The sequence below is a fragment of the Centrocercus urophasianus genome, unplaced genomic scaffold, assembly GCF_019232065.1.
Source record: "Centrocercus urophasianus isolate 14NV4802_14NV808 unplaced genomic scaffold, USGS_Curo_1.0 seq_10, whole genome shotgun sequence".
In the NCBI taxonomy this organism is placed as follows: Eukaryota; Metazoa; Chordata; class Aves; order Galliformes; family Phasianidae; genus Centrocercus; species Centrocercus urophasianus.
The window spans coordinates 74,569,833-74,595,183 of record NW_024884142.1 but is presented as its reverse complement, the minus strand read 5'-3'; the positions used below and the strand labels follow the sequence as shown (position 1 = coordinate 74,595,183).

Here is a 25,351-nt window from a genome sequence, read left to right as displayed (position 1 = left end):
GAGTATGTGCTTTGTTTTAAGAACGTATTTTCCTTGAGGAATTGTTATTTTAGTAAAAAATCTTTTGGGGGAAAAATGATTTGTTGTGTGCTAAATGGAATTTCAATGGTTTTACATTGATGCTCACTTGTTTATGAGATATCCATCTTTTCTCCGATGTTTTTGATTTTTTTGTTACTGTTGACATGTTTGCCCAAATAGCATGAACAGATTTTCCAAATTGCTTAATGGAAACAATTTGGGAGAAAAAAAAAACCAAAAAACATGAAAAGCCTTTTGTTTGATTTCTCTTATTTCTGCTCACTGTTAATTCAACAAGAATATCTAATGCTGAGCTTTTTGAAGATACTGTTGCTTTGTATGTAGTATATGATGTATAGACTATTTGCCCCACAGCAAAGAATAAAGTTTTCTTCGACAGTTTGCCCTGTAGTCTGTCAGTCACATAGAATAAGCCTTGAAAAAGATAACAGATTTCCTAGAATTGCATCTCCCATTTGTTTTTCTTTAGAAGTTAATACTTAATATTTAAAAATCTGAGTTAATACTTTGATACTGTAAAAATAAATACAAGACATTCTGTTGACTGTCCAGAAAATACATTTTTTAAAGTGGAATGGTACCTTGTGACTCCTTTTCCTGCCACCTTACATTGCAATAACAAGATGTTTGTAATCTCAGAATTTCTATCTTTGCCAAAATCACAGCTTTCTAAAAATTTGATTTTCTGTGTTGTTTTAGTACTTGTTCAGACACTTGGGTTTTTCTCTGTAGGAACACTGATGACCACTTGCAATTTCATAGTTGTGCATTACCTCTTTTATGGTTTTTGTGTAGAAATACTACAATACAGTGTGGTCAAATTTTTACCTCTTTAAACGTGTGTTTGTATGCTGAAGTGTACCACTGAATGTTCCTTAGATACACCAATTAGGTTAATTAATGTCCTGTTAAATTTCATACTTCTCTTGCTGACATATTTAAAGAGTTTGGGGTGGACTTTTTTTTTTTTTTTTTTTTTTTTTTTTTAACACCAGTGCCATATTTTCCAGGTTCTCTCCTCAAAAAAGGCTGTTAAAAATGTCTTTTTAACAGAGTAGTTGATCATTGTATTGCTTTGTAGGTAGCTATTATTATCACCAGTTTTCTTGATGGGAGACTTTGAAATGGTGACAAAGGAGGCTTGTTTTACTGGCTTCTTTAGCTTTGAGCCAACATATTAAAAAGTTTTCTGTTAACTTCATAGTCTTTTACTCTGGTTCATTTAGCTGTCATGTCTTGAGCATTTCACGTGGTTTTAGCTTCCTTCTATTTCAAAATAAAAATAAATTTTAAAAATTGAATTTAAGGCAAAAACTCAGAAAGAAAGGCCCCAAAGTGATGAGAGAGATTGTGAGGGACTGATTGCAAGGAGAGACTGACTAGTCCAAAAATTTCTATTCGAGTGGAAAATGACAGTTGAGTAAGGGAAGGTACATTAAAATTCCATACAATCACGAAACACCCTAAGAATATAGGTACAGTATACTCAGCAATGATCACTACTTATATCATGCGAGATCTAGGTGGCATCAAATGAAATGGAAGATGCAGAATTTCTAAAATCTATTTTCAAGATGCATTATTACTTCGTGGCCATAATCCTATACTGTGGAATTATAAAATGGCTTTTATTAAAACAGTGAAAATAATTACTAAAGTTTACGTCTCTGTATAAAACAGCAAAGAACAGTATCTTCTGGTTTAGGAAATGGAACTGTGGATTGCTGGAAAGAATGGGTTTACAGAGGAGGTATTGCTCTGTGCCAACCCTCCTTCTGTAATTCTTTCTTTGAGCATCTGTTTGTAACCAGTACTGGAGAATTGATGATGGCAGTCAATCTTCATTTTAACTGAATACAGTTGATGTTCAGAACATCTAACTTGCATGATGTGAGTATAAATATTAAACAGTAATTTCCTTTTCTTCTTAGTACCAGGGGAAAATATTGCAACAATGAAGTACGGAGCCCAGGTTGTAAAAGGGGAGCTGAAGTCTGCTTTATTAGATGGGGATACTCAGAACTATGACTTGGATCACGGCTTCTCTCGACACCCAATTGATGATGACTGCCGTTCTGGTATCGAAATCAAACTCGGCCAGCCATCAATAATCAACCACATACGAATACTCCTGTGGGACAGAGACAGTCGGTAGGTGCCAAGTTGACTTAAAGAGGGGAAGGCATTTTCACTTGTGATAACAGAATGCAGAATGTTTATGAAGATTTTATGAAAACAGTATGATACCATGTTGGGGATGACAACGACAAGTTTTATTTGAAAACACTGTTTTTTAAGTATAATCGTTGTTACATATGTGCAAGACCTTATTAAGCGGTCTTAAAATATCTCCTGACATGTCAGGCATATTCTTTGTTTTCATTAAGTATATTTTTATTGAAAGCTTACGTAATTTAAATACTTTTAGCAGTTTTGTTTTCTACTTGTAATTTAATTTCCAACTATTAATGTAAAATTGGGTATTCTAGTTCTTATGCAGACCTACTCATCCCACATTGGAAGAATGTTTAGAGTTTTTTCAGTGTATCAAAATTGTCAAGAGATAACATCTCTGATGGTAATTCAGGGAATAAAAGTTTGTTTGGTATAGAATCATAGAATCACTCAGGTTGGAAAAGACCTTAAAGATCATCGAGTCCAACCACGACCTAACCATACTACTCTAACAACCCTCTGCTAAATTGTGTCCCTGAGGACCACACCCAAAGTTTTTAAACACACCCAGGGATGGTGACTCAACCACTTCACTGGGGAGCCTATTCCAGTGCTTACCAACCCTTTCTGTAAAGTTTTTCCTGATATCCAACCTGAACTTACTCTGGCACATCTTGAGGCCATCTCCCCTCGTCCTGTCACCAGTGAGAAGAAACCAACCCCGCTCTTGCTGTAAGCATTTTAAAATGTCATCCCCAAAAATTTTTAATTTAGAAAATATCCAATGCAGGTATTCATAAGCAATATTCTTTCAAAAAACAATAGAACATGCTATTTATACTCCTAATGCATCATTATCTTTCATTTTTTTTTGTACTTGTAGACTAACAAATGAAAATTGCAAAAGTTTTGTTTTCTTGAGCAAGCTGTGTTATTTTAGAACAGAAAACATTGATGTTGTACTGATTTTTTTTATTATTTTTTTTTTTTGGCAAATTAAAATTTATTTAGAATATCAATTGTAGTTATCATTCAAAACAATTTTTTTAGCTATTGTTTGAAGTGAGTTCAGCTGAAGTTTTATGTTTTCTTTTTGGAAAGATTGAAAAGTAAAACTTTAAAAGGTGCAATAAACAACTTTTTACAATATTTAACTATTTGTCACAGATCAACCAAGTAAACTCAGTGTTCAATGAAATTTTGGAAAGTATTAGAGGTGAAAATAGTGAGTAGTTCTCTTGAATTTTTTTAGAGTACTGGTAGCTTGAAAATTGCCTCTCGTTTACAAGATGTAAATCAACTAGCAGCTGCTGAAGCTGGGAGTGGAGATTGTGGAAAACATTCTCCTTAGCACAGTTTACTCAAGAGTATTTTGAACTTAAGTAGAACAAGCCATCATTGGCAGCAGAATCGGAGAGGGTGAACTTCTTCATCACAGAAGCACAGAAACACCAAGGTTGGAGAAGACCTACAAGATCATCCAGTCCAACCATCCACCTATGGTTATCACCATAGGTGATAGGTTATCATCACCAATAATTCTCACTGAAACACTTCTTATGTTCACAAAATACAGAGATTATGGTGGTTTTGTGGTTTAGTATTTAGTTTCATTAGTTTCTGTGCCACCCTAGCCTTTTTATTTATTTATTTATTTTTCTGTGGGAGATATTATTGTTATTATTGATATGGCAATAGTAATATCTGCATCACTGGTAGTTTAGATTTATTCCATGCAGATGGAATAGAAATTATTTTATGTCTAAATATCACTGAATTTGAAAGTTCCCATTGCATTTCTAAGGTGATGGTCTCACTTGATCACCTGATTACTGCAGATTGTGTGTTAGGATGTTTCAAGTCATTCTGAAAATGTCTCTTAACATAACTGCATGTGAATTTGGTATCAAAGCTAGTTTAGAATAAGGATCTCTTCTAGATATTTTAGATGCAGGATTGTGGTAAGAGCAAATAGCCTTCTTTTCAGCATGACTGAAATCCAGAAGAAGTTGAAGAAGTTAATATCCAAGGTGTGGCTGTTCATATTCTAACCCATCCTTTGCTTTAAAATCCAAAGGTCCTACTCCTACTACATTGAGGTGTCCATGGATGAGTTAGACTGGATTCGAGTTATCGATCACTCTAAATACCTCTGTCGGTCCTGGCAGAACCTGTATTTTCCTGCCCGCGTTTGCAGGTTAGTGCTTGAATGCAGTGTTGCACAACTGTCATTAAATAATGCAGATACCAGAAAAATTGCTGGGTTTTGCTACTATGTTACATCTTTCTGGTAATGTATGGTATACACAGCTTTCATCAGCCATCTTCAAACAAAAGAAAATGTCACTTTTGCATTTTGATATAACTACATTTGATTGATTTCAGATATCCTGTTTTGAAATATCTGGTACTTCTCTCTCTCTCTCTCTTTTTTTTTTTTTCAATTTTTAAATTCGCTTAGAAGTAAACGTCATTCGTTGGCTGTCAAAACCTTTTAAATGCTTTTAAATATTTGTTTTATGGCTTGGAAATGTATTTTCATATATATTCACGTACCTTTTGTTGTTGCACTGAAAAAGTATTTTTCACAGTTGCAGAAGAGAGAGAGAATTAAGATGTAGGAGGTTTGAGTAGTGTTATGTGAAGCACAAAGCAGCTGGATGAGCTTACTCATTCTTGAGCTGATATTGTCGTTTTACTGGAGGTGCTGGGAATACTGGAAGAGATTTGTAGTCACACCAAATTGGCCCAAGCAAAATCTATGTTAATCTTCTTGATAGAGAAACTAATATCTCTGTATATTCCAAAGAGACTGTTGTCACTACGCTTTGCCTTATAAAGGAAATGCCCTATATATAGGGCTTGTGTGGTAATTATTATGTAGACAGACTTCTTAATCACTCAGCAATTACTGGAATCTTCAACAAAGGGAAGCACTGTTGTTGGTGTTCTTCCCTCAAAGAATGATTTCTTACTCTGATGGTCACTGCTTTATAGGAAATTGCAGAAAACAGTTGTCTATGTGGAAAAAATATGGTGGGTTACTTGTGAGCCATTTCAGAAATAACTGAATTCCTGTCATTTTTGTCATCCATTCTGAGTGTAATTGGCGTTTTATTTTTCGTGATGCAGACAAATGCATTTTCACCTTTTCCCTGTAAGTTCTGTGATTCTGCTGTTACTGTTTTTTCTTTCTGAAATGGTCACATGTCTGATAAAGTCTAAGCTTAAAGGTATCTCTGTTAAATCATCTAACAATTATGAAATGCCTCATGGAGTTTATAGGTACTTGGTTTTTTGTTTGGTTTCCTTTTTTTGTTGTTGTTGTTGATTTTTGTTTCTGTTTTTGTTGTTGTTGCTTTTTTTGTAGGTTGTTTTTCTTTTTTTTTTTTTCCCCCACTTGGTAGAAAATGGACAGGTTGTTACTAGGCCTTTTTTTTTTTTTTTTTATTCCCTCCTGTAAGCAAGAAGATTTGAAGAGATCTTGGGCGTTAGAGTGGGACTTCTCTTAATCTTCCTTCAAAAGGACAGCAATTCTATGGCCTTATCCAAAGACTTGTCCCGAATTGATTTTCTATTTCAATGTCAATTTGTCTGCTTGTCATGAAGCAAAGTGCTTTGTGGTAACATTGTATTGGATGACTGAGGAGTAATGGAGAATTGGGGAGGTTATTGACTGTGATTTTATTTTACACACCATTTTCAAAACAAGAGAGCAGAACATGCCAGATTGAAGGTCAGCCTGTTTGTCTAATACAGTAGAGCAATTGATGAAATGTAGATTATAAAGAGATAATTAGACCTGAAACATTAGGCAAGGATAGTTGCCTTCTTGAGTTATCTTTTACATTCTTTAAATCTTTTCAGTTTTCTCTTGAATTAACTCTTGGAGTCGCTACCCATTTTAAAAACCAAATTCAGTGTCTCTTTCACACTAGCAGAGTGAAAAGGATGCAACTTTCTGACAGTTGTTGAGTAAAATGCTTGTAACTTATATACAATGAATTAAGACCAGCCCAGTGCTCTTGCGTGGTCATTTATTGCATCAGGTCTATTATAACCTTTACTGTGACTTTGATTTTTTTACTGTATGGAGCATTGTGAATTATCCAGATATATAAAATAGATATAGAATTAAGGACATTGCTGTACATCCCTCATGGGAAGAACTTGTGGGACACTGGGACCTCAGCAAATGAATGTTAAAAATTCCAAAGGTCTTCAAACAGGCAGTGCTCTTTTGTATTTTTATCCTTTTCACTTTTTTGTGCTTTCGTTTTTGTTTTGCAGTTTCATCTTTGTGCTTTATCCTAGTTCACAAATCATGAAAACCTATTTAAAGCTGTTAGAAAAAATTGAAAATGTTAAGAGGTCTCAAATCGAATGTAACCACAAGGTGTCACTGTAACAAAAGTCTGAGACAGACTTTGCTTTTATTAAGCAGCCTGGTATCAGGTGCTGTTTTTGTTCTGTGCCTCAAGAGTTTTTGATACTAGTGATTACACCATTTATAATCCTCTACCTGAGTGCAGACAAATTAAATTCTAGACCCTGCTTCTCCTGAGCTTTTGGAAGGAAAAAAAAAAAAGGCAAAATGTAAAAAAGATTCAATAGGAACACAGTTCTAAAGATTCCTTAGTTTATAATGTTGGTAATTGCCAACATTAGGCAAGGTAGTGACAGGCAAAGAGGTGTTGTTTTAAAATATAGGTTAGACAAGTTCTTTTTTCCTTAATTCACCTCAGTCAGATGGATTCAGACGTGTGCTTACTAATAGTAGTGGCACAGTTGCTTTATTTTTCTTTCCTCTTGTATGAAGCATTGAAGTTAGTAACTGATTAAGCAGAAGTCTTTCACTTTCAGCCTTACCAGTAGATCTCTGAAAACCTTATCTGTAGTAGGTACCCAGTGTTCCTGTGCTTAGTAGAGATGCAGTAACTTGCCAAATGGCATTTGGAATATGGCTCAATCTGAAGACGTGTTGAAACAAGAGAGGAGTTGACTCTTGAGGAAAAAGCAATTGAAACACTTTACCTGGTACTTAAAATAGAAAACAGTGTCTGCAACTCTAATTCAGCACTTGTGTTTTTTGAAACAAGCTATTCTATTTCCAACCCTGGTGCCCCTGTAGAGTGGTGTTTAGTGAAAGCACATAGACATCAAAAAGGGGATTTTGAATGTGAACTTAACACTGAACTTAAAATCCACCTCTGCTAAATCACTGATGTAACTGAAGAACACAGACAGAGAATTGTTGGCATGAGCACTGGTAAGGTCTTCAGATGGTCCAAAAAGCCTCGGAAAGGGGTGAAGACTGTCATTAATAGCCTTATAAAAAATGACTTCTTATAAATTTATTGATTGACATTGTGCAACTGAGACATTCTTCCCTTGCTTACTGTACATGGGGAATATGAGTGGTTACATAGGCAACATGTTAATTTGACTAGCTTGTGTAGCATGCTTTGGGAGGCATTTACTGCTGTGAAAATATTTTATTCCTAACTGTGCAGCAATGCTGACGTTTCAGAGTTTAGAAAAAATATCTTTCTGGATAAGACAAATTTTTTTATCTCTGGATAACTAAAAGCTTAAAATCTTTAACTAATTAAATACTGTATACAATACAGTGATAATGTAATGTCAAAAGATAATTTTAGAAGTATCATGGCTTATTTTTATAGTAGCATGCTATTAAATGAAAACAATTTTGAAATGTTAGTCCAAACCTTTAAAGCCTTCACTGATGTTATTTTGCCAAACTGGTTTTCACTTCAGGCACACAGTTTTGTTGTGGTTGGGTTTTTGTGTGTTTGTGTGCGTGTGGTTTTGTTGGTTTGTTTATTTATTTCCTTATGTTTTGAGGATGGGGAGAAGAGCTACTCATTCTTTCTAGGAGAAGGTGCTTGCTTCAAGGTTTTTTTCTTGGCATGTTTCTTGACCCTTGTCTTCTAAACTTCTGAAATGCATGGAAATGATTTTCTGAAGTCTCTGTTAGGTGCTGCTTGCTTATCTTCCTCTCTGTGTTTTTTCATTTTTCTTTTCAGTATGTATTCAGTCTGACTTTTTTTTTTTTCTTAGATAAGGAGATAGTCTCAGATTTTTAAAATGGTGTAAATCTTCTGTGGAAGATCAAGAAGGCTATTGCCTGCCTGTGGCAGAATGTTTATTGATTTAAAAGATCCTCCTTTCATCTTAGTTCATGTGTACTTTTGATCCTAAGTGTGCACTTCTGAGTCTGGCTGCAAATGTGTTCTTTTTGTAGCCATATTGAAGCTGATTTCTCTGCAGGCAGAATCAATAACATTTTTCATCAAGAACTTTATCAAGGCAGCTTTTTTCTTAATTCTTTCCTTTGTCTGTGCCATAATAATTTCACTTATCCTCACTTAAAGAACCCAACTCGTCTTTGATGAAAAAGCAGAAAATGTAGTGTGAATTTAAGCAGTTGATGACAACCTGCCAGACAGCTCATCTTCTGAAAATCGTGTTTGTGAACAAGTGTGTGTAGAGGAATTAATATAGCTTGTATGGAAATGTGAAAAAAGCCTGCCCAGCCAGTTTGTTGGCTTTAAATTGCAAATATATTTATATATCTTGCAAACATATGATTTGTCTTGTTCTTTGGTTTATAGTTTAGAAGAAACAATCAACTTCAAGTGATCTAGGTTACACATTCTTGTTGTTTGACTTGTACTTTCGTAATTTGTTTTTAAAAAGTATGCATTCAGAACTTCTATGTGTTCATTATGAATTTAGAAATTGCTTTTAGGTCTATTTTTACGTGGTTACATCTCATGAGAAATCCAACATAATTGAAAATTATTAGTAGGTATTCAGCTTTACATCAAGATACACCTAAACACTGAATCATAAAATTGTACATAATGATTTTACAGCAAGATCAGTTTTAAAGTTATTGCTGCATAAGACAAATCTGTATTTAGAAAACATCTTCAAAACTTTATTGCTTTCCAAAAGCTAGAATTAACTGTGAAAGCGTACATGCTTACAAAGACAGACTTTTACGCAAGGAGATTTTCTTTTGCCAAGTTTGTAAGAATTCTCATTTATTTTAGTTTGTTTATCAATCATGGCCATCTGTGGAATTTGTTTGATGTCCTTGTATAAAGCATTTATCTTTCTCCCAATTTCTAGGCATGGTCATGCTTAGAAATAACGGGCCTGGTTTGTTGATGTGCCTAAAAAAACTGTACCACACTTAAAATCACGCATTATTAGTATTCAAATTGTATATGAGAAACCTAATAATATGTTTGTGTATTCTGTCTTCTCAATTTCTAAGTTTATAAAGTGATCTGTCGAACAGTGCTGGGCCAAGCACAGCTGTGGAATAATTTGGTTGACATTAAGAATGTTGTAGTAAAGCAAACATATCTGTAGTTTAACTTCTCCATTCAGAAACTGATAATTATCTTCTAGGTTGCTCTTTTTCAAGGTATGGACCAGTGTATGAATGATAAAGCTGTGAAGTCCATTGCCTGATTCAGTGTCGCTTTGCTCTTTGAAAAAGTGCCTGTAGAACCTGTGATAGACCGGAGCTTGTTGAGTTTGGACTGTGCTTTCTCATCCCAGATTCAGCTAGGAAGAACAGGCTGAGAAGATAGGACACCACCAGTTGAAAATTAAAAAGTCAAGCTGGAAAGAACTAAAAGCAAAACCTAACGCATTTAAATTAATAGACTATTTGTATAAAGTTGCATAAGCATCTGCAGTGGACAGAAGTGAGTAGAGGAAAGAAAGCAAGAGCAGAGAAAGAGAGGGCACAAAATACACAGCATGTTTTAAAAAGAATATCTCAAAGTGAGGTGAAGAGTATTTTAAAATAAACTGTTTTCTACTGTGGTGATAATAGGAAAAAACACATGTGATTTATCATTTTTAGGCTAATCCTATGATTCTGTGATTCCATGCCTTTTTGTCTACTCGCTTTGGAGTTACTTGCCATCAGCGCAGCGTTTGACTGCTTCAAAAAAGAAAGAAAAGACTTGCAGCTGCACTGATGAGAACATTCCTAATCTCCTTAGAAGCAAATTAATAGCCTTCATGGGTTATCTTTACCTCATATTGACAGCATTTTTCAAATTAAAGAAACCTGAAACTTATTTCACTTTCACAATTCATTGACCAATGGGGAGGTTATAAACTAGTTACATAACACCTTCTCTTTGGGGAAAGAGGGATTTGGAACATTTTCCTTAGTTAATGAGTGCAATTGCCGTCTTTTAAAATAAGTGATAAATTCTGGGGTTAAAATCAATATTTTCTTTGAAGTTCTCCTATATGGCATTGAGGAGTAAATTTGATTGTTTTGCTGGTTTGTTCTGAAGTGGCTAAGAATTGGAAAAATCTTGAAAAGATCTTATGAATAAATAGCTTGACTCTTCTTCAGCTTCTTCAACCCAATGTGCAGGACTTGTGGAAGGTAGTATGTGATGTCAAATCATACAGGTTTATTTTTGCGTTGGCAAACCTTTTTTTTTTAATGGTTCCAAAATTTGGATAATGAGAAGAGATGGAAATAATTATTTTTAAAAAATATTCAAGTGACAGTAACATAATGCTGTTTCTGTAACAAGCTTTTTAGTCTGGAAATTAAAGAGTTGAAATGTCACTTGTTTGGAGACATCTAAAGAAAAAAGAAGATAAAATCTTGAGCACCTAGTATTAAAGAATGTAATTTATCTTAACTGTGCCTTACAGTGTGTACATCCAGCAGTGACATTATTTAGTGCATATTAATAAACTTGCTATGTATAAAATTCACTTTTTAAGAACTATAAACTAAAGAGTGAAAAATATACTTCTTTTTTTTTTATTTTGTAGTTATTACTTTAACGAAAGAATAAGTAGGAGGGCAATTTACTGGGTAAAATGATTATCACAATCATAGAACTGTTTAGATTGGAAAGCTCATGTCCAACATCCCTGCCATGGGCAGAAATACCTTTGAATAGATCTAACTGCCCACAGCCCCATCAAACCTGGCCTTGATTGCCTCCAGCTGTGGGGCATTCACAGCTTCTCTGGACAACCTCCTGCATTGTCCACTGTCATAGAAGAATTTCTTCCTTATATTTAATGTAAATCCACTTTGTTTGTTTGTTTGTTTTCTTTTATTTTGCTAGTAATAATGATTTACTTAGGGTTTGTTGTTCTTTAAGGAAGGCACCAGAGTATTCTTAATTCTGATTTAATATGTAGGAAAACTAAAGATAGGTAGAACACTGCATATGTGCATTCATAGATGTCCTTCCCATTCAGGTTGTATTTCATCCCTTGCTTCTTTTTTTTTTTTTCCGTGAAGGATTTATTGTATATTTAGATGAAAACTGATTTTAAAACTTCAGTAGATCGAAACAGAATGAAGGGCTAGAAGACATTATCACTGATTATTCCAGCTTTTACTAAATTATAAAGCATATATCACAGCTGTAAAGAGAGATTGCTTCCTAGGTCATATTTTATCTTGCCGTAGTAGATAAGTGTGTAAATGAAAGGGAAACAAATTGTTTCAATATAGGAAATCGATATTATTTCTTTTGAATGAAAGTGAATGAAATTGAAATAATTCACTCTTGTGTGAAACTAGAAACTATAAATGTATTTTATCCTCTTGCAGCAAATTGACGTTCTGCAGACTAGTAACAAGACAACGTTCCCAACGGTAGTCAAACACATTCATGTGTACTGAATTATAGTTGAGAAAGAGAGGCTCACCATAATTTCATGTGATTTACATAGAAGAGCACGCAATTCATCATTTTAATAGAAGCTGGTATTAATTTCAAGGCCAGGCTGGATGTGGCTCTAGGCAGCCTGGTCTGGTGGTTGATGACTCTGCCCATGGCAGGGGGGTTGAAACTAGGTGATCATTTTGGTCCTTTTCAACCCAAGCCATTGTACGATTCTGTGATTGTTAGAAAACCTGTATTTTCAGCCATCAACACTTTTTATTCTTTGCACTATGGAAAGTTTGTAGTTACCTCTGAGTTCCTAAGTGTCATGTGATTTGTGGGAAGATACTATAAGCTCTATGTAGACTTCCAATTCGTAGTTCCCTTAGGCATGCATTGGCACTTTCACATTACCTCCTAACTGGACTTTACCATAGGTATCTGGAATTTAATCAGTTTCATTTCCATAAACAATATGCAGTCTCTTGGAATTTTGTAGAGAATGAGACCACCTTAAAAGTGCAAGTTGAGTTTGTAGTAATGATGTACAAGCAAAGTATAAGGAAAAGTATTTACAGCCACCAGAAATGTTGATTTCCTATTATCTTTATGATGACAGAGGCAATCAAAGCAAGCTATCCTAGTCGTGCAAAAGACAACATCTTTCTGACTTGATGATGGCCATGGCAGAATAGCTAGAAAATGACTATCTTCTAGACACTGTACTCATAAGTATTTCCCAATCCAAACTTTTATGGATTGGCTTACAGATTAATAGTATGACAAAATACTTGCTAATAGTTTATTCTTCTTTGCCAAAAACTGATTCCCGTATGTTATTCATAACTGATTTGTTATTAGGAATTCTTACGTTGCTAAAATTTCAATAAAAATTTACGAGAGTGTTTTTAAGCCAACTTTCCATGTGTATTGGGTTGTTATTTTCTCAGCAGTATAAATGCTAGAGACTGAGGTTGCTACCTTTAGTTTTCACGTGATGAGATGCTCTGCTGAAAGATAGGCAGCTAGATATATACTTTTCTGGTATATAAGAATTGTTTGGAGGTCATTACTCTCATATATCGAAGCACAGATTCACAGATTCAATTTTCACAGCTACAGCGTGACAAGGATAAAGGTTGGGTGTCTTCATAGCAACATAATTCTGGATACAAACTTAAGGTAAAATATTGTTGCAGGAAACTATTTTTCCTATGTTGCATGTTTATTTAACAAAGAGCAGAGGAACTCCCCTGAGACCTGATAGGGAACTAGAACCTAAATAGTATTTTGATGGCCTTTTAGACAATCCTTTTTTTATTGGCAGTGTTGGGGAACCTCAGATGACTCCTTTCTACAGAGTACCTTTCCCAGTTGTGGCTAAATGATGTGAATAGTTACTCTTTCATTTGGGAAGTGTTTTCTGTTATGAGTGTTCATGTTATGAAGTAGAGATACATGATGGAAGAGAGTAATACTGCTTCTTTGGAGAAATGGTAGTACAAGGACAGGGTGCAGGTAAGGCCTATGCTTAGGAAATGGCTATTGCTGTTGATATATTGATATTGAAAGAAAAAATAATTTTGGAGGATATCTTCAGAACAAGTTATTTTGCTGGTCTGAAGTAAGGAACTGCTCAGGGACATGATTTAACAGAGAGCTGTTAGGGTAGTATGGTTTGGTTGTGGTTGGATTTGATGAGCTTGAAGGTCTTGGTTCAAGGGGTAACAGAGAGTTGCCCCCTTATTTCATTGGTGTTTGTTTCTGTATTGTGATATAGTTTTTAATGAATTATTTGAATTTATACAATTTTATCTGTATTTTTTTTTCATTTTGATTAACAGTCTTAGTTTGTGTCTAAAATAATGCAAAAAGGCATTCAGCAAAAGAAAATTTGACTGAATGTTTTATTCTGTATTACAGACTTGTTTAGCATGTGTTTCTTCAAAAAATTTTTGTTAAAGAATCTTCCAAATCATCTGATAAGAAGTATTGCTTCAAGTAATGCACAAAATGCAGACTGTGTCTGCCTATCCTGTATTTTCCTGTATCCTCTATTAGCTTTGGAACTACTGGCTCTACTGTGAGGCAACACAGTTTAAAATGTTACTGAATAATGCATTGTTTTGCTTATCTCAGGATGATTGTATTTAAATGTGGTGGATGTGGTGTTTGCTTTTTTTTTTTCTGATGGGAGATAGGAAAACTGAGAGGCAGTGCAGTTTTTGACCAGCCTCTTGAGCTTCTTTCAGGACTTCACAGGTGTATTGTTTATAAGTATTTTAAAATTAGCCATCTAACTCAAAAGTATCTTTTCTCTGAATATTTATTTCAGTTAAACTTACGGTTTTTTTTTTTTTTTTCAGTTTTTACTGTGGATAATGAGTGTTTGAGCTGTTCAGAAATGAACCACCAAATTTGTTAGCTACATAAAAAAAAATAAAATTGCATGGGCAAAGGATTCATTTAGGCATTGAAAAACATTTGTTACTTCATTTTATTTTGAAGTCCTGCAGTATATTGTTTAAAATTGTCATCGTGGTTAAATACATAATCTCATCTTTATGTGGCTTCATACCTTACATTGTATGCAACTACTGTGATGAAATTGATAAAGTTAAATGCATTAGTTCTCTTCTGTGTTACATAAAAAGGAAATGTTGCAGTATGGAAATTGTATGGTCGTTACATCAATTTCTAAAGTGCAGGTGGGAGGAATGACTATTGATCTAATAGATTTAATAGTTCACATTCAAAATCTATGGAATAGAAGTAATATTTTGCAGCTGAATAGCTGCAGAGTGTAATCCTTCAGACGAAGTTCTGAAAGCAGCTATAAAACTGAAAAACGACATTCTTTTATTTTTCAGTTATTTTGGGTGCCTTGAATTCATTTTCAGAACTCATTTTCATATTGTATCTACGTATATTATTGAAATCGTTCAGATCAGAATTTGTTTTGGTTGTTAAAATTAAGAACCATGTAAGTGGTTGCCACAGAAATTACTTGGAGTACTTACAGTACTTAAGATAAAACAGAGGTCACTGCAGGAACCACAAACAATGGAGAGTGCTTTTTTAGAATGCATGTCATAGCAGGCTGATAGATGAGACTGAACTTTTTGGTTATCTCTGCTGTCTCTTTCCTATTTCTGCTGATTTCTTTTTAAGGAGAAAAAGGTTTCATACTGTTTTGTGTTTTATTTCTGGGGTTCTCTGAATGTCTGTTGTTTTTCTTCTCACACTTTACTGCTTTTCTTTGCAGCTCCTGGTTTTTAGAATTATTCAGCTACACTGACTAGCAGAAATGACTGAACAGTAATATAGAGTGTTCCAGACCAGTGCTGAATTAAAGATGATTCATTCTGGATCAGAAAAATAAATGTTAAGACAGCCGTTTTCTTGCTCTAGATACTGAAACATGGTTCTTCATGTTCCTTCAGAAGGCCTTACTGGATTTAACAGTGGTTCCCTCTGGTCATCTGCTGCCCTCTGCTCGAGGTTGCTCAGAGTAGGGATTTTTGAGGCTGAGCTACTGATCCTCCCTTCCCTTTTGACCTCTTAAGCTTGCACTGAGAGTTTGTTCTCCCATGCTAAGCTTGAGGGAAATTCTCACAGCCTCCTTCTGCAGAAAGACAGTAACTGCTGAGTTAAATATGAGCAGGAGCTCCAAGCATTAGGAGGATCAAGCATTAGGCTCCCTTTTCTCTTTCTACCACTTCCTGTCCAGTGGTAAAATTGGATGCAGTCATCAAATGCTTTGCTGGCTTCCATGCATCTTCTACAGCAAGTGAAGTGGCAGATGTATATGCCAGGTAGTCAAGATTATTTATAACACATTTTTGAATATCTGTGATAATATAATTGGATCAATGCAAATGCAGGATAATGCAGTTCTTTCAGTGTCACTGTTGTATTCTGTAAGTTCCTATCAGAAAATCAACCTGATAATTACTGTATTTAAAGGGAAGCGAATACTACACAATTTTCTTTCTTGATCTCAATTATATGGTTCTTATTTGAACTAACAAAGCAGCTATTTCATCCTGTATAAAGGCAGCTGGCTTTCTCCAGACTGTCTTCAAAAATACGGTATTAGCATGATCAGGGGGATTAAATGAGATCTAAAGAATTTTGTAGCAATCTCTTCTGAGAGAAGAGATTGGAGAGGTTTAAAATGTCTCAACAGAAGAGGAGAATAGGAGAGGATAAGCTTTCAAAGTAAAGAAGGTATTTTAAACTGAGGGTATTAGCCAAGGAGTGAAGCAAGCTGTATACAGAAGACAGGCTGATCTGGGGCATTATGTGTTAAATGTGGACATATTTGTGTGCAAGTGCAAGAACAGTGTGAGACAAGGCTTAAGAGTGCTTAGGGATGTTAGAAAAACTTCAACAATGTATTGTTCTACCTTGAAAGTATGTTTGCTTCCAGTAATTGTTGTAATAGGGTTTTGAAACCTTTCCAAGTAGTTTACAACCATATCTAAAGTGATGAACTGAATAGTCCCAAGGCCCATTTTTTAATCCTGAAATAAGCTGTGTCACAAATGTCACAATTTGGCAACATTTGTCTAATTAAATTCTTTCAGCTTCCAGAATGGATTAACTGTTCCCACTGCCTGTGGTAAGGAATAGCTTCTGGGCTATGCAGACTCTCAAGCACTGCTTTAGAATGGAGAGCCACTTGGTCTAGGCTGAAATTAAGCCTAGATAGTTCTAATGGTTCAGCAGCATAGACAGATTTCATTTTCAGATAACCTCAAAGATGAGTAGTGAAGCTAGAATAATTTCAAGACTGTATTACAGAGGAGAGGTTTTCCTGTGCTTTCATGCACAGTCATTACTGTGCAGCGTGAGGGAACAGTTTGAGACAATGACTTAAGATGATGCTATGAACTCCATCAAATGCATGGCTACAGTTTGCTTGAACAGTTTTAAAGAGTGTGAAAGATCTGTGAGTTATTGTGCCCAATTTGTTAAATGATTGATTTGGAGAACTTTGGCAGTCATTTTTCTAACACGCCAAAAACATCTCAGTATAAGCTGTTCAGTAACACAACAGTTAAATGTGTGAGCTGTGTAGATATACTCATTTTCTGTTTTGACGATAGAGTGAAGCAGCAAAGGATGTCACTTATCTTTTCTATAGGTTTCATAGGGTAGGCAGATAATACTTTTTGATATAATTTTTAAAAATTTCCTCTAACTTGAAGTTATCATCCTTTTGCAGATGAAGAAAATATAGCTAAAATATACCCACTGATTTGCTTTCGTTTGCAGAACAAACTTAAACCAGAAAGTCTTATTTTTAGTACTGGAATGAAAGGCTCCAATGCTTTATATTAAATAAATGCATCCAGTATTAGTTGCTGAATTTTTAATAGGATGTAAGATGCATAAGCGGGTGAAGCAGAATATGTGTTCAGCAGTTGCCAAATTCATGATTGGTTTGTTTTGCTGCCTGTAGGGAATAAGAAGTACGGTGCCAGTTACTTGTGTGTAGAGAGTTTATCATCTGACCCAGACTGAGATTTGATATTTTAAAATCTTTTTCTGTTTTGATATTTAAACCATTTTGTTAATCCCAATTTATCTGGAATCTCTTGACTGCTTTTAGGAAAACAGTGTGACTGATGAATCTGCAGAGATCTAATACCCTCTTAGGGGAATAGTGAGACATGAGAGTTACTACCTTTGTACAATGAGAAACCTGATGGCGGCATATTGCAGTGATAGAGTTAAAATTCAGTTAAATAAAAGTGGATGAATAGCGATAGTGCAAGGGAAAGAGTGAGAAATTAAGTGGTATCTTTTTTAGAAGTCTGCCTTATTGCTGCCTGCATTGCTCCTCTGGGATTTTTGTATTGAGTGCAAGAAAATCAGCAAGCTCTTGAAAAACCCAAGATAAAATTACTGTCATAATTTTATTTTATTTTTTTTATTGTATGGTATAAAGCCTTAATTTAGGTGGAGGGGGGGGTTTATTACTGGGATTTTCTTTGGCATGGATAAGTTCAATTAATTTCTGTTGACAAGCTCTAGGGTTTTCTTCCTCTCCCCTCCTACAGCCCCCGCTTCCCGATATGTGGAAAGCACAATTTGTTATCAGTTTGCCTTGGACTCTGGAGACCTCATTAAGGGCCCAGAAAGGAGTTTCTGTCTCTGCTGTTGGATGCCTTTCTGTTTTCTGTTGAACTGGAGCCATTTGCATTCTTACTTGGAAAGGAGTGTAGGGGCTGGAAGATGAAAACTTGCGTGGATATTGCTTTCCTGTTGATTTAAAATAAAATAATAATAATTAAAAAAAAGATTAAAAAGGATAAAAAAAATTTAAAAACTGCTGCTCTTTGGGCCATAGTGTTATGCTAAAATTTGCAGTGCAAAGACAGATCAACTTTGACATATAAGCAGGAAATCTCACAGTTTATATGTAGAATATCCATTTATTTGACAGTAAGGAAAGATGCCAGCAAAATATTACATTTTGTCACAGTTTGAGCCATCATGCTCTCATTTCAAATTCTTATTCCAATCAAAATGCTTTTAGAGCAGTTTTTGAAAGAGACTGAGTCTTTCAGTCTGCAGAGTAGTTCATTACATAGTATTGGAGCAGTGTGTATGTTAGAACTATCATATAGGCACAGTGTATTTTCACAGAAAAAACCAATATGCTTGAGAGACATCACTTATTAAATTGCTGTAAAATAATGTTTAACATGAAATATACACAGTCACATTTTTCATTAGCAAGCAAAACCGTGTATCATGTATTTAACCCCATACAGGTGCTAAATTCTAACTGAAAGCCTTTTGAGCGAAGTAGAATAAAGTAGTTCAATAAAACTTACTTTCTTATGATATAAGCTGCAGATTTCCTCTTTTTGGCATTATCTTCTAACTAAGAAAAATGTAACAATTGTAGACATGATTGTGTCTTTCAGCGATATTTTCTACACCTTCTCACACACATTTGTGTGTATACCCGTGCGTGAACACACAACTGGATTTTAAGGCTACTCTCAGGAGGATTGAGCAAAGGTACTTTACAAATGTAATCTGTGATTCTTTTAAATTCACAGTGTATGCTCAAGTAATACTATGCTTATTCATAAATGTAATATTTAATTTGAAAAGTCACTTACAGTCAAGGTCAAGCTGGGAATGATTATTTAGCTTGCTGGGTAATAACACATTTATTTTTTTTTAAATCTGAATTTATAATGCTTATGAAAATTGTTCTTTTGATTTAGAAGGCTATATATTTGAGAACTATTAATTATTGGTTATTCTGAACTTCTTATTACATTTTTCATTAAACTACTGATAGATTTCCTTTCCTTGCTTCTCACTTCTTGAAAAAAGAAGTGCATATTTGTCATTACATACTCCATGAATTGAATTCAATTTAAAGATCAAAAATGTTCCAGAAAATCTTTTAATTTAGAATAAATGTACTACAGTCTGATAGAGCAAGCTTCAGTGAAATTTTGAAAAGGATTGGCATGAATTTTTACAGCGTTAAAACCACTGCTTTTTTCCAGCTAGAATCTACCATTGTACAGTTATTTTCTTAAAATGAAAACTAAACGGTACAAACTGTTCTAGCAGAGGCTTTCTACATGGGAAGAAAAGTTCTTTGACAGAAAGTGCTTCTTACTGCGAACTTGCAAGTTGACAGTGATGTGTGTTTTATCTTGCACCCTTATTAAAGTTTCCAGAAGATGCTGCAGTTTATAGTACAGTGCTCATTAAAGCAGTAAACGGTGAAGTCCAACGCTGTCATGAGCTATCAGTTCATAAGGCAGTCTTGATGCTGTTTCAGGATAGTTGTCTGGCATTCTAGCTGCTTAGTAGAAACCTATTAAAAACTCCAGGGTTTACTTTGTTTCTCTTTAGAGAGAGAAGTCTTCTAGTTAATTGCTAGGTAATAAAATTGGTTGGAAAGAGGTATCAGAACCAATAATACTCCAGAAGTTACAGATGTAAATTTTCTGCTCGAGTAAAAATTAATCTCACTAAGGTGTTTCCATAAGTTTTACATTTTTCCAGCACTGGATGATCCTTTGAATGCAGAGTTTTTGGATTGCTTTCCAAGGCTGATTTTGGGTTGCTAAGTGTTTGCTTTGGTCAGAGCCTATTCAGCTATTGCTGTCATTTTTTCTTCCAACAATGTCTTTGTTCCCTGGTGACTGACAAGAAAGTTTGTGTTGATATATATGCAAAACTACTATTCATCATGAATTTTTAAAACCAAGTAATTTTTAAGTTGACCTTTTACTTTATACTGCAAGTCATTGACAGACAGGCTTATAGAGATTGTCTTTGTATGCATTAGGTATGTTTATGACAAATAAAATACGTAATCAGACGTAGATCACTCTGAAAGTAATGCCTCCTATTTATTTCAATGGAAACTACAGCAGATACAAAGAGCACTATAACACTATTTTATAGAGCAGATTCTCAGCTGCAAAACTCTACTTTTCAGTGTAGTCACCACCATTAGCTATGCATATTCACTGGTGACGAGCAATAGCCTGCATGCTGCACTCGTAAAAATGTGTACTAGCAGAGGTGACCTGCTTCACCACTTTTGAAATGCACCACCACCACCTCGCTGTGCTCATGTCTGCTGTTTGGTCTCCATAAACATTCAGCAAGCATCTGTGAATGTCAGTGAGCGCCATTTTTTCCACTCGGAGGAATTCAGTGACACACCTTTGCTTCACATGCACTTCCATGTCAGACACTGTTTTGTCAGACTGCCCCTCTCCTGCCATCTGTCACACAGCAACAACATGCAATGGAATATTGATGGGATGGTTCAAACTCTACTGCTATAACATCAACACCTGCCACTGACATTGGACCAATATAATATAATAGGAGGCATTACTTTCAGAGCACCCCTCATATATAAAATACATGATTATATGTGAATAAAGTTGGGTATCTAAATCTTCATTCATAAGCTGTAAGTGTTGTCAGCCTCATGGAAGTCTATGTCAAAAAGAAATATACATGCAGACTGTAGAAAGTATTTCCACACGTTTCAAGCGGAGAGTGTAAATAAATGGTAATGCAAATGCTGTCTGTTTTTGTTGCTTGTGAAATATCCCCCAAAGATAGGAGTTAAGACATTATTTAAAGAGTTTTAAAGATGATTAGATTTCAGCATCGGTACCTTCATAAAAATATCTGATATACAGTAGAGAAAAGTTGTGTATGACAGATTGTAAGTGGTGAGAAAAATAAAAAACAAGACCAAAAAACCCACAGCATAGATCCTTTTCCAAATTACCCTTATATCAAATTACCATATTTTCAGTCATCTAAAATTATTACGTAACTTAACTGATAAATTCCTTAGACTTACTGCAAATACCGAGCTGAATAAGATAACTTTTGCCACTAGAGAGTGCTACGCAGTCACTAGAATTTTCTCTCTCCAGAAAAAAAATAAAAATTACATTTTTCCATCTTCACATTAAATGATAAACAGTTTATATTCTTCAAATTCTTCAAATCCCAAATCAGTTTGTATTTAACATGCAGGCTCTAAGTGTGAAAATGTGGTTGAGTGACAGTAATGGTTTCATTGCAAGCTATTTAAAATTTTAATGTTATAATTGACTCAAGTGTACATAATTTTTTTAGTACATCAAAGTAAGATGCTACTGACATTATTTTAGCATTTTTTCTAATTACATCTCTTAAAAAAATAAAAACTTAAATGAAAAAACTCTCCAAAACACTAAAATAAAACTTTCTTATGGTGCATTCAGGTTCATGAGAAGTTATTCGGAAGGATATTTTGAAGCTAAACCTATTTTTGAACATTTTCCTTTTTTAAATGAGTTCTCAAATCTTCAATTAATCTATCATTTTCTGTCTTCAGTTTTGTAATGCTTCTAGAATTCTTTCTGTGGTTTTGTTTAAGTTGACTTACAGCCAACAGTAAAACTGTGTTGATTAAACCTAGTTGCCATTTCTATTGAATCTTGAATGTTTAGACACTGTATCAGCTTTTTTTCATCTCTGTTATTTACCCATTGATCAGATGTGAATGTTGTGTTTGTTGAAATATCTAATTTAGAGTGATTGTCAAACAAAGGAGTCAAATGTTGGCCTACCTGATGGTAATAGTGCTAGCATTTCTATCTCCCACTGCTGAAGTTAAAACTCAGTATACAAGCCTAGAGTTCTCTTCAGCAATGTTTTTTGTTCTTGGTATAAACTCAGATAGTAAAAGAGTACAAAAGCACTTTATTGTGCATTTTTAGAAGTTAGAATGCACTGAAATTAAACAGCTGCTAGAATGTTGTAAAAATCGTGGCTGCTTTTTTTGTTTGAAATTCAATAGTTTGCAGAGTGTCAGCACTCACTGATACAGTATTTTGTTACCAGAATTCCATAGCTATAGCAGTTGAAATAATGCCTCCCAACCTCATTGTTGACAATGATGGTACAGCCAGAAAAAAAGGTTGATCATTTCTTTACTTTTGAGAGAGGGTAAAAAAAAAAAAAAAATCATGGTATGCTGAAGAACTTTTTAATCACTACAGTTTGATTAGCTTTAAGATTCCTCACTAGGGATGTCTACAACTTAGAATGCAAATTAGTTACCTGGTTGACTGAAATGAAAATTTCATATATAACTACCGAAGGTCAACCAAAATTCCCACTATTTTCCCCAGTTTAAACATTTCTGTGAGAGATGAAATGTTTAGCTGTGACATATCCTTTTCTAACTTTTCCAGCTGGATCATCAGACTGACCTTAGTTTTTATTATTGTTTTGTTTGCTGTAATTTAAGTACTGGTATCAGTCTTTGCATAAGGTCTGTTATTTCAGTGTTAATTACCTTCAAAATTGCAGCAACCAAGATTATTTCAAATTCCCTTTACCTAACCTCCTTTCTTAGGTAAGGGACAACGATGGTGGTACAGCTACCAGATCCAGTTTTCCAGGTGCATGGGGCACTTCATCATGCCTCTTTTTTGCTGTCACATCAAGAAACTATATTTAAGAAAGCTCGAAAAAGAACAAGCCATGAAAGCGGGAGTGAATGCTGCATGTGTATTCCCATAAATAGGTATACAATATAAAGCTCAGCACAACCAATCATGATTATGTTATTGAAAGCTTTCTTAATTTTGCTATTACCTGAAATAACTGTGAAGTTATTGTAGGGTAAATTTTCATGCGAGGTTATAGATGAAATGTGGGTTGTTTGATAAGAAATGCAGCATTATTGCAGTTTGACAGATAAGCTGTAAATTGCTGTATAATGTTGTCTTAATATTTCCTAAAGAGATTTTATATCTTAACCATACCTGAAATGGCGTAGAATGAATAGGAAAAGTAGTGTCTTGGGGAAAAAAACTAATGAATATTGCTATTAAATTTCCTTAGTGATATATCACGTAAATTATTTTACTAGAGGGATGTATGTGTTTCATTGCTTTGGATACATTATGTTGCAGTTTTTGTTTTACGCTCATATGTTAGTAATTTTGGAAGGAAAATCCTGCTTTTTTCCCTTTTGAAAGAAAATGAAAGGGACATTGAAAATGTAACCTAGTCAAAGCATTGCTTTTCAGATTCTGATTTTTAGTTGTATTTTACAGATTCATAAGTAATTTTATAACATTTTGGTAGTTAGGATTATATGGGCTTAACTTCAGCTATTCCTACACCTTGTTACAGGGTAGTGTGCAACCTGCATGCAATTTCCTTCTAGGTCTGTTATATACAGCTTAGTGTGACTTGATGACACAATGAAGGTGTTTCTAAAAGTACAACAGCTTGGCTGGTAACAAAACCAGCACATTTAGTGCAAGCTATAGTAATACTTTCCCTATGTCATGCTCTTGCATCTGTTACATCTGTTGATGACACTTTACCCTCATATTAATTAGAAAGATGTCAGGGTATTTTGCTTAAAGAACTAATATGGGAGTTGTTAGTCTCTACTTTGCTTTAGTTTTTCTGGGGAATTTCAAGTGTATAATTTATTGTTTGGGTACCTCAGTAAACCTTATTTACAATATGAATTCCACTCATTCCCTACTTCAAAGCAGTGCAGTGAGAGCAAGTGTTCAAAGTTGGTGATTGCTGAATAGCATCTGCCCGTTTAATTTCTTGAAATACTCCATTTTACAGTAATTCTTCTGATTTTTAAGGAGCTTTTTGTTTCCTACTACTTTGAAGGTATTTAGGAGATGAAACAGTATATAAGCAGGGTTGGGTTTAAGTGCTAGTAAAATCCTAGGTGAACATTGGGAAGGTTGAAAAGAGTGGGAGATCTTTTCCCCCATTCTTGGAGAATGTAGTCACTTCTGTCTGTTGTGCTGGCTCTGATGTCTGGCTTCTTTATGAACACTTTCTACTCACTGATTCACAACAGTGTAGTTTTTTACTTCCTAATGAATTGAACTAGCTTAGGAAATAAGCACTAGGGGTAGTGTAAGGAAGGAGGTGGAAAATCAGACATAGAGTGAGACCTTTTGGTTGGTAGAAAAGTTGTTAGATCAGTTCGACTGTCTTCAGTAATTTTGTTTTGAAACTAGCAGTTGAGATTATGGAAATTCCCAAGTTAATTCAAAATGTCATCAATAAAAAGTTGAGCTACATGAATATAATTCTAACAAATAGTCATGTTATGAGAATTTGAATTTAAGGAAAATAAAATGCCCATGAATCTAATGTGCTTGATTGAACAAGTATTCAGTCTTCAGTATGCTCAATTAAATAATTTCTGTGTGATGTTTCGTAACACTATTCTGAAAAAATATTTCACTTTCTCCATACAGAATCATCAGATTGTAGGGGTCCGTGTTCCTGGACCTTGCTTTGTCAGAGTTCAGTGCCAAATATGCTTTGTTAAAAATCTAAAAAAGTTTTAGATGATGGGAAGATGCTAGGCAGATTATTTTTCTGATGTGTGTGATGCCTGTAAGATACCACTAATTTTTGTGCAGTTAAAATGATGAAAATATGTTATTTGTATCTGACACAATTACTTGAATTCCAAATTAGGGCAAAACTAATGAATAGTACCAGTGTAATGGCCTAAAACTTGAATATCCGAAGATCCGTACAGATGTGCAGAAGAATTTCTTTACATTAAGAGTGATGGGGCACTGGAACGGGCTGCCCAGAAAGGTTGTGGAGGTCTCCTTCTATGGAGATGTTCAAGACCCGTCTGGATGCCCACCTGTGTGACTTATGATAGGTACCTGCTTTAGCAGAGGGGTGAACTCAATGATCTCCTGAGGTCCCTGCCAGCCCCTGCAATTCTATGATTCTATCATTAACAACAGTGTTCGTTTAAAAGGAACAGAGATCTTGGTTAATCTAGAATAATGACATATTGCATCTTAAAAGTTTGGTTTTTTTTATCCTGTACCATGATACCTTGTGTCAAAATCCTG

The 25,351-nt window shown here is 34.8% G+C and overlaps 1 protein-coding gene across 1 annotated transcript in view; it reads left to right on the top strand.

Annotated features, from left to right (window-relative positions):
* BTBD9 (BTB domain containing 9) overlaps window positions 1-25,351 on the top strand; it is a 111,380-nt gene that overhangs the window by 11,374 nt on the left and 74,655 nt on the right. Inside the window, exons 6-7 of the mRNA XM_042810863.1 lie at window positions 1,974-2,193; window positions 4,295-4,414. Of these exons, the coding sequence (XP_042666797.1) occupies window positions 1,974-2,193; window positions 4,295-4,414 (340 nt within the window). The remainder of the gene's footprint in view (window positions 1-1,973; window positions 2,194-4,294; window positions 4,415-25,351) is intronic.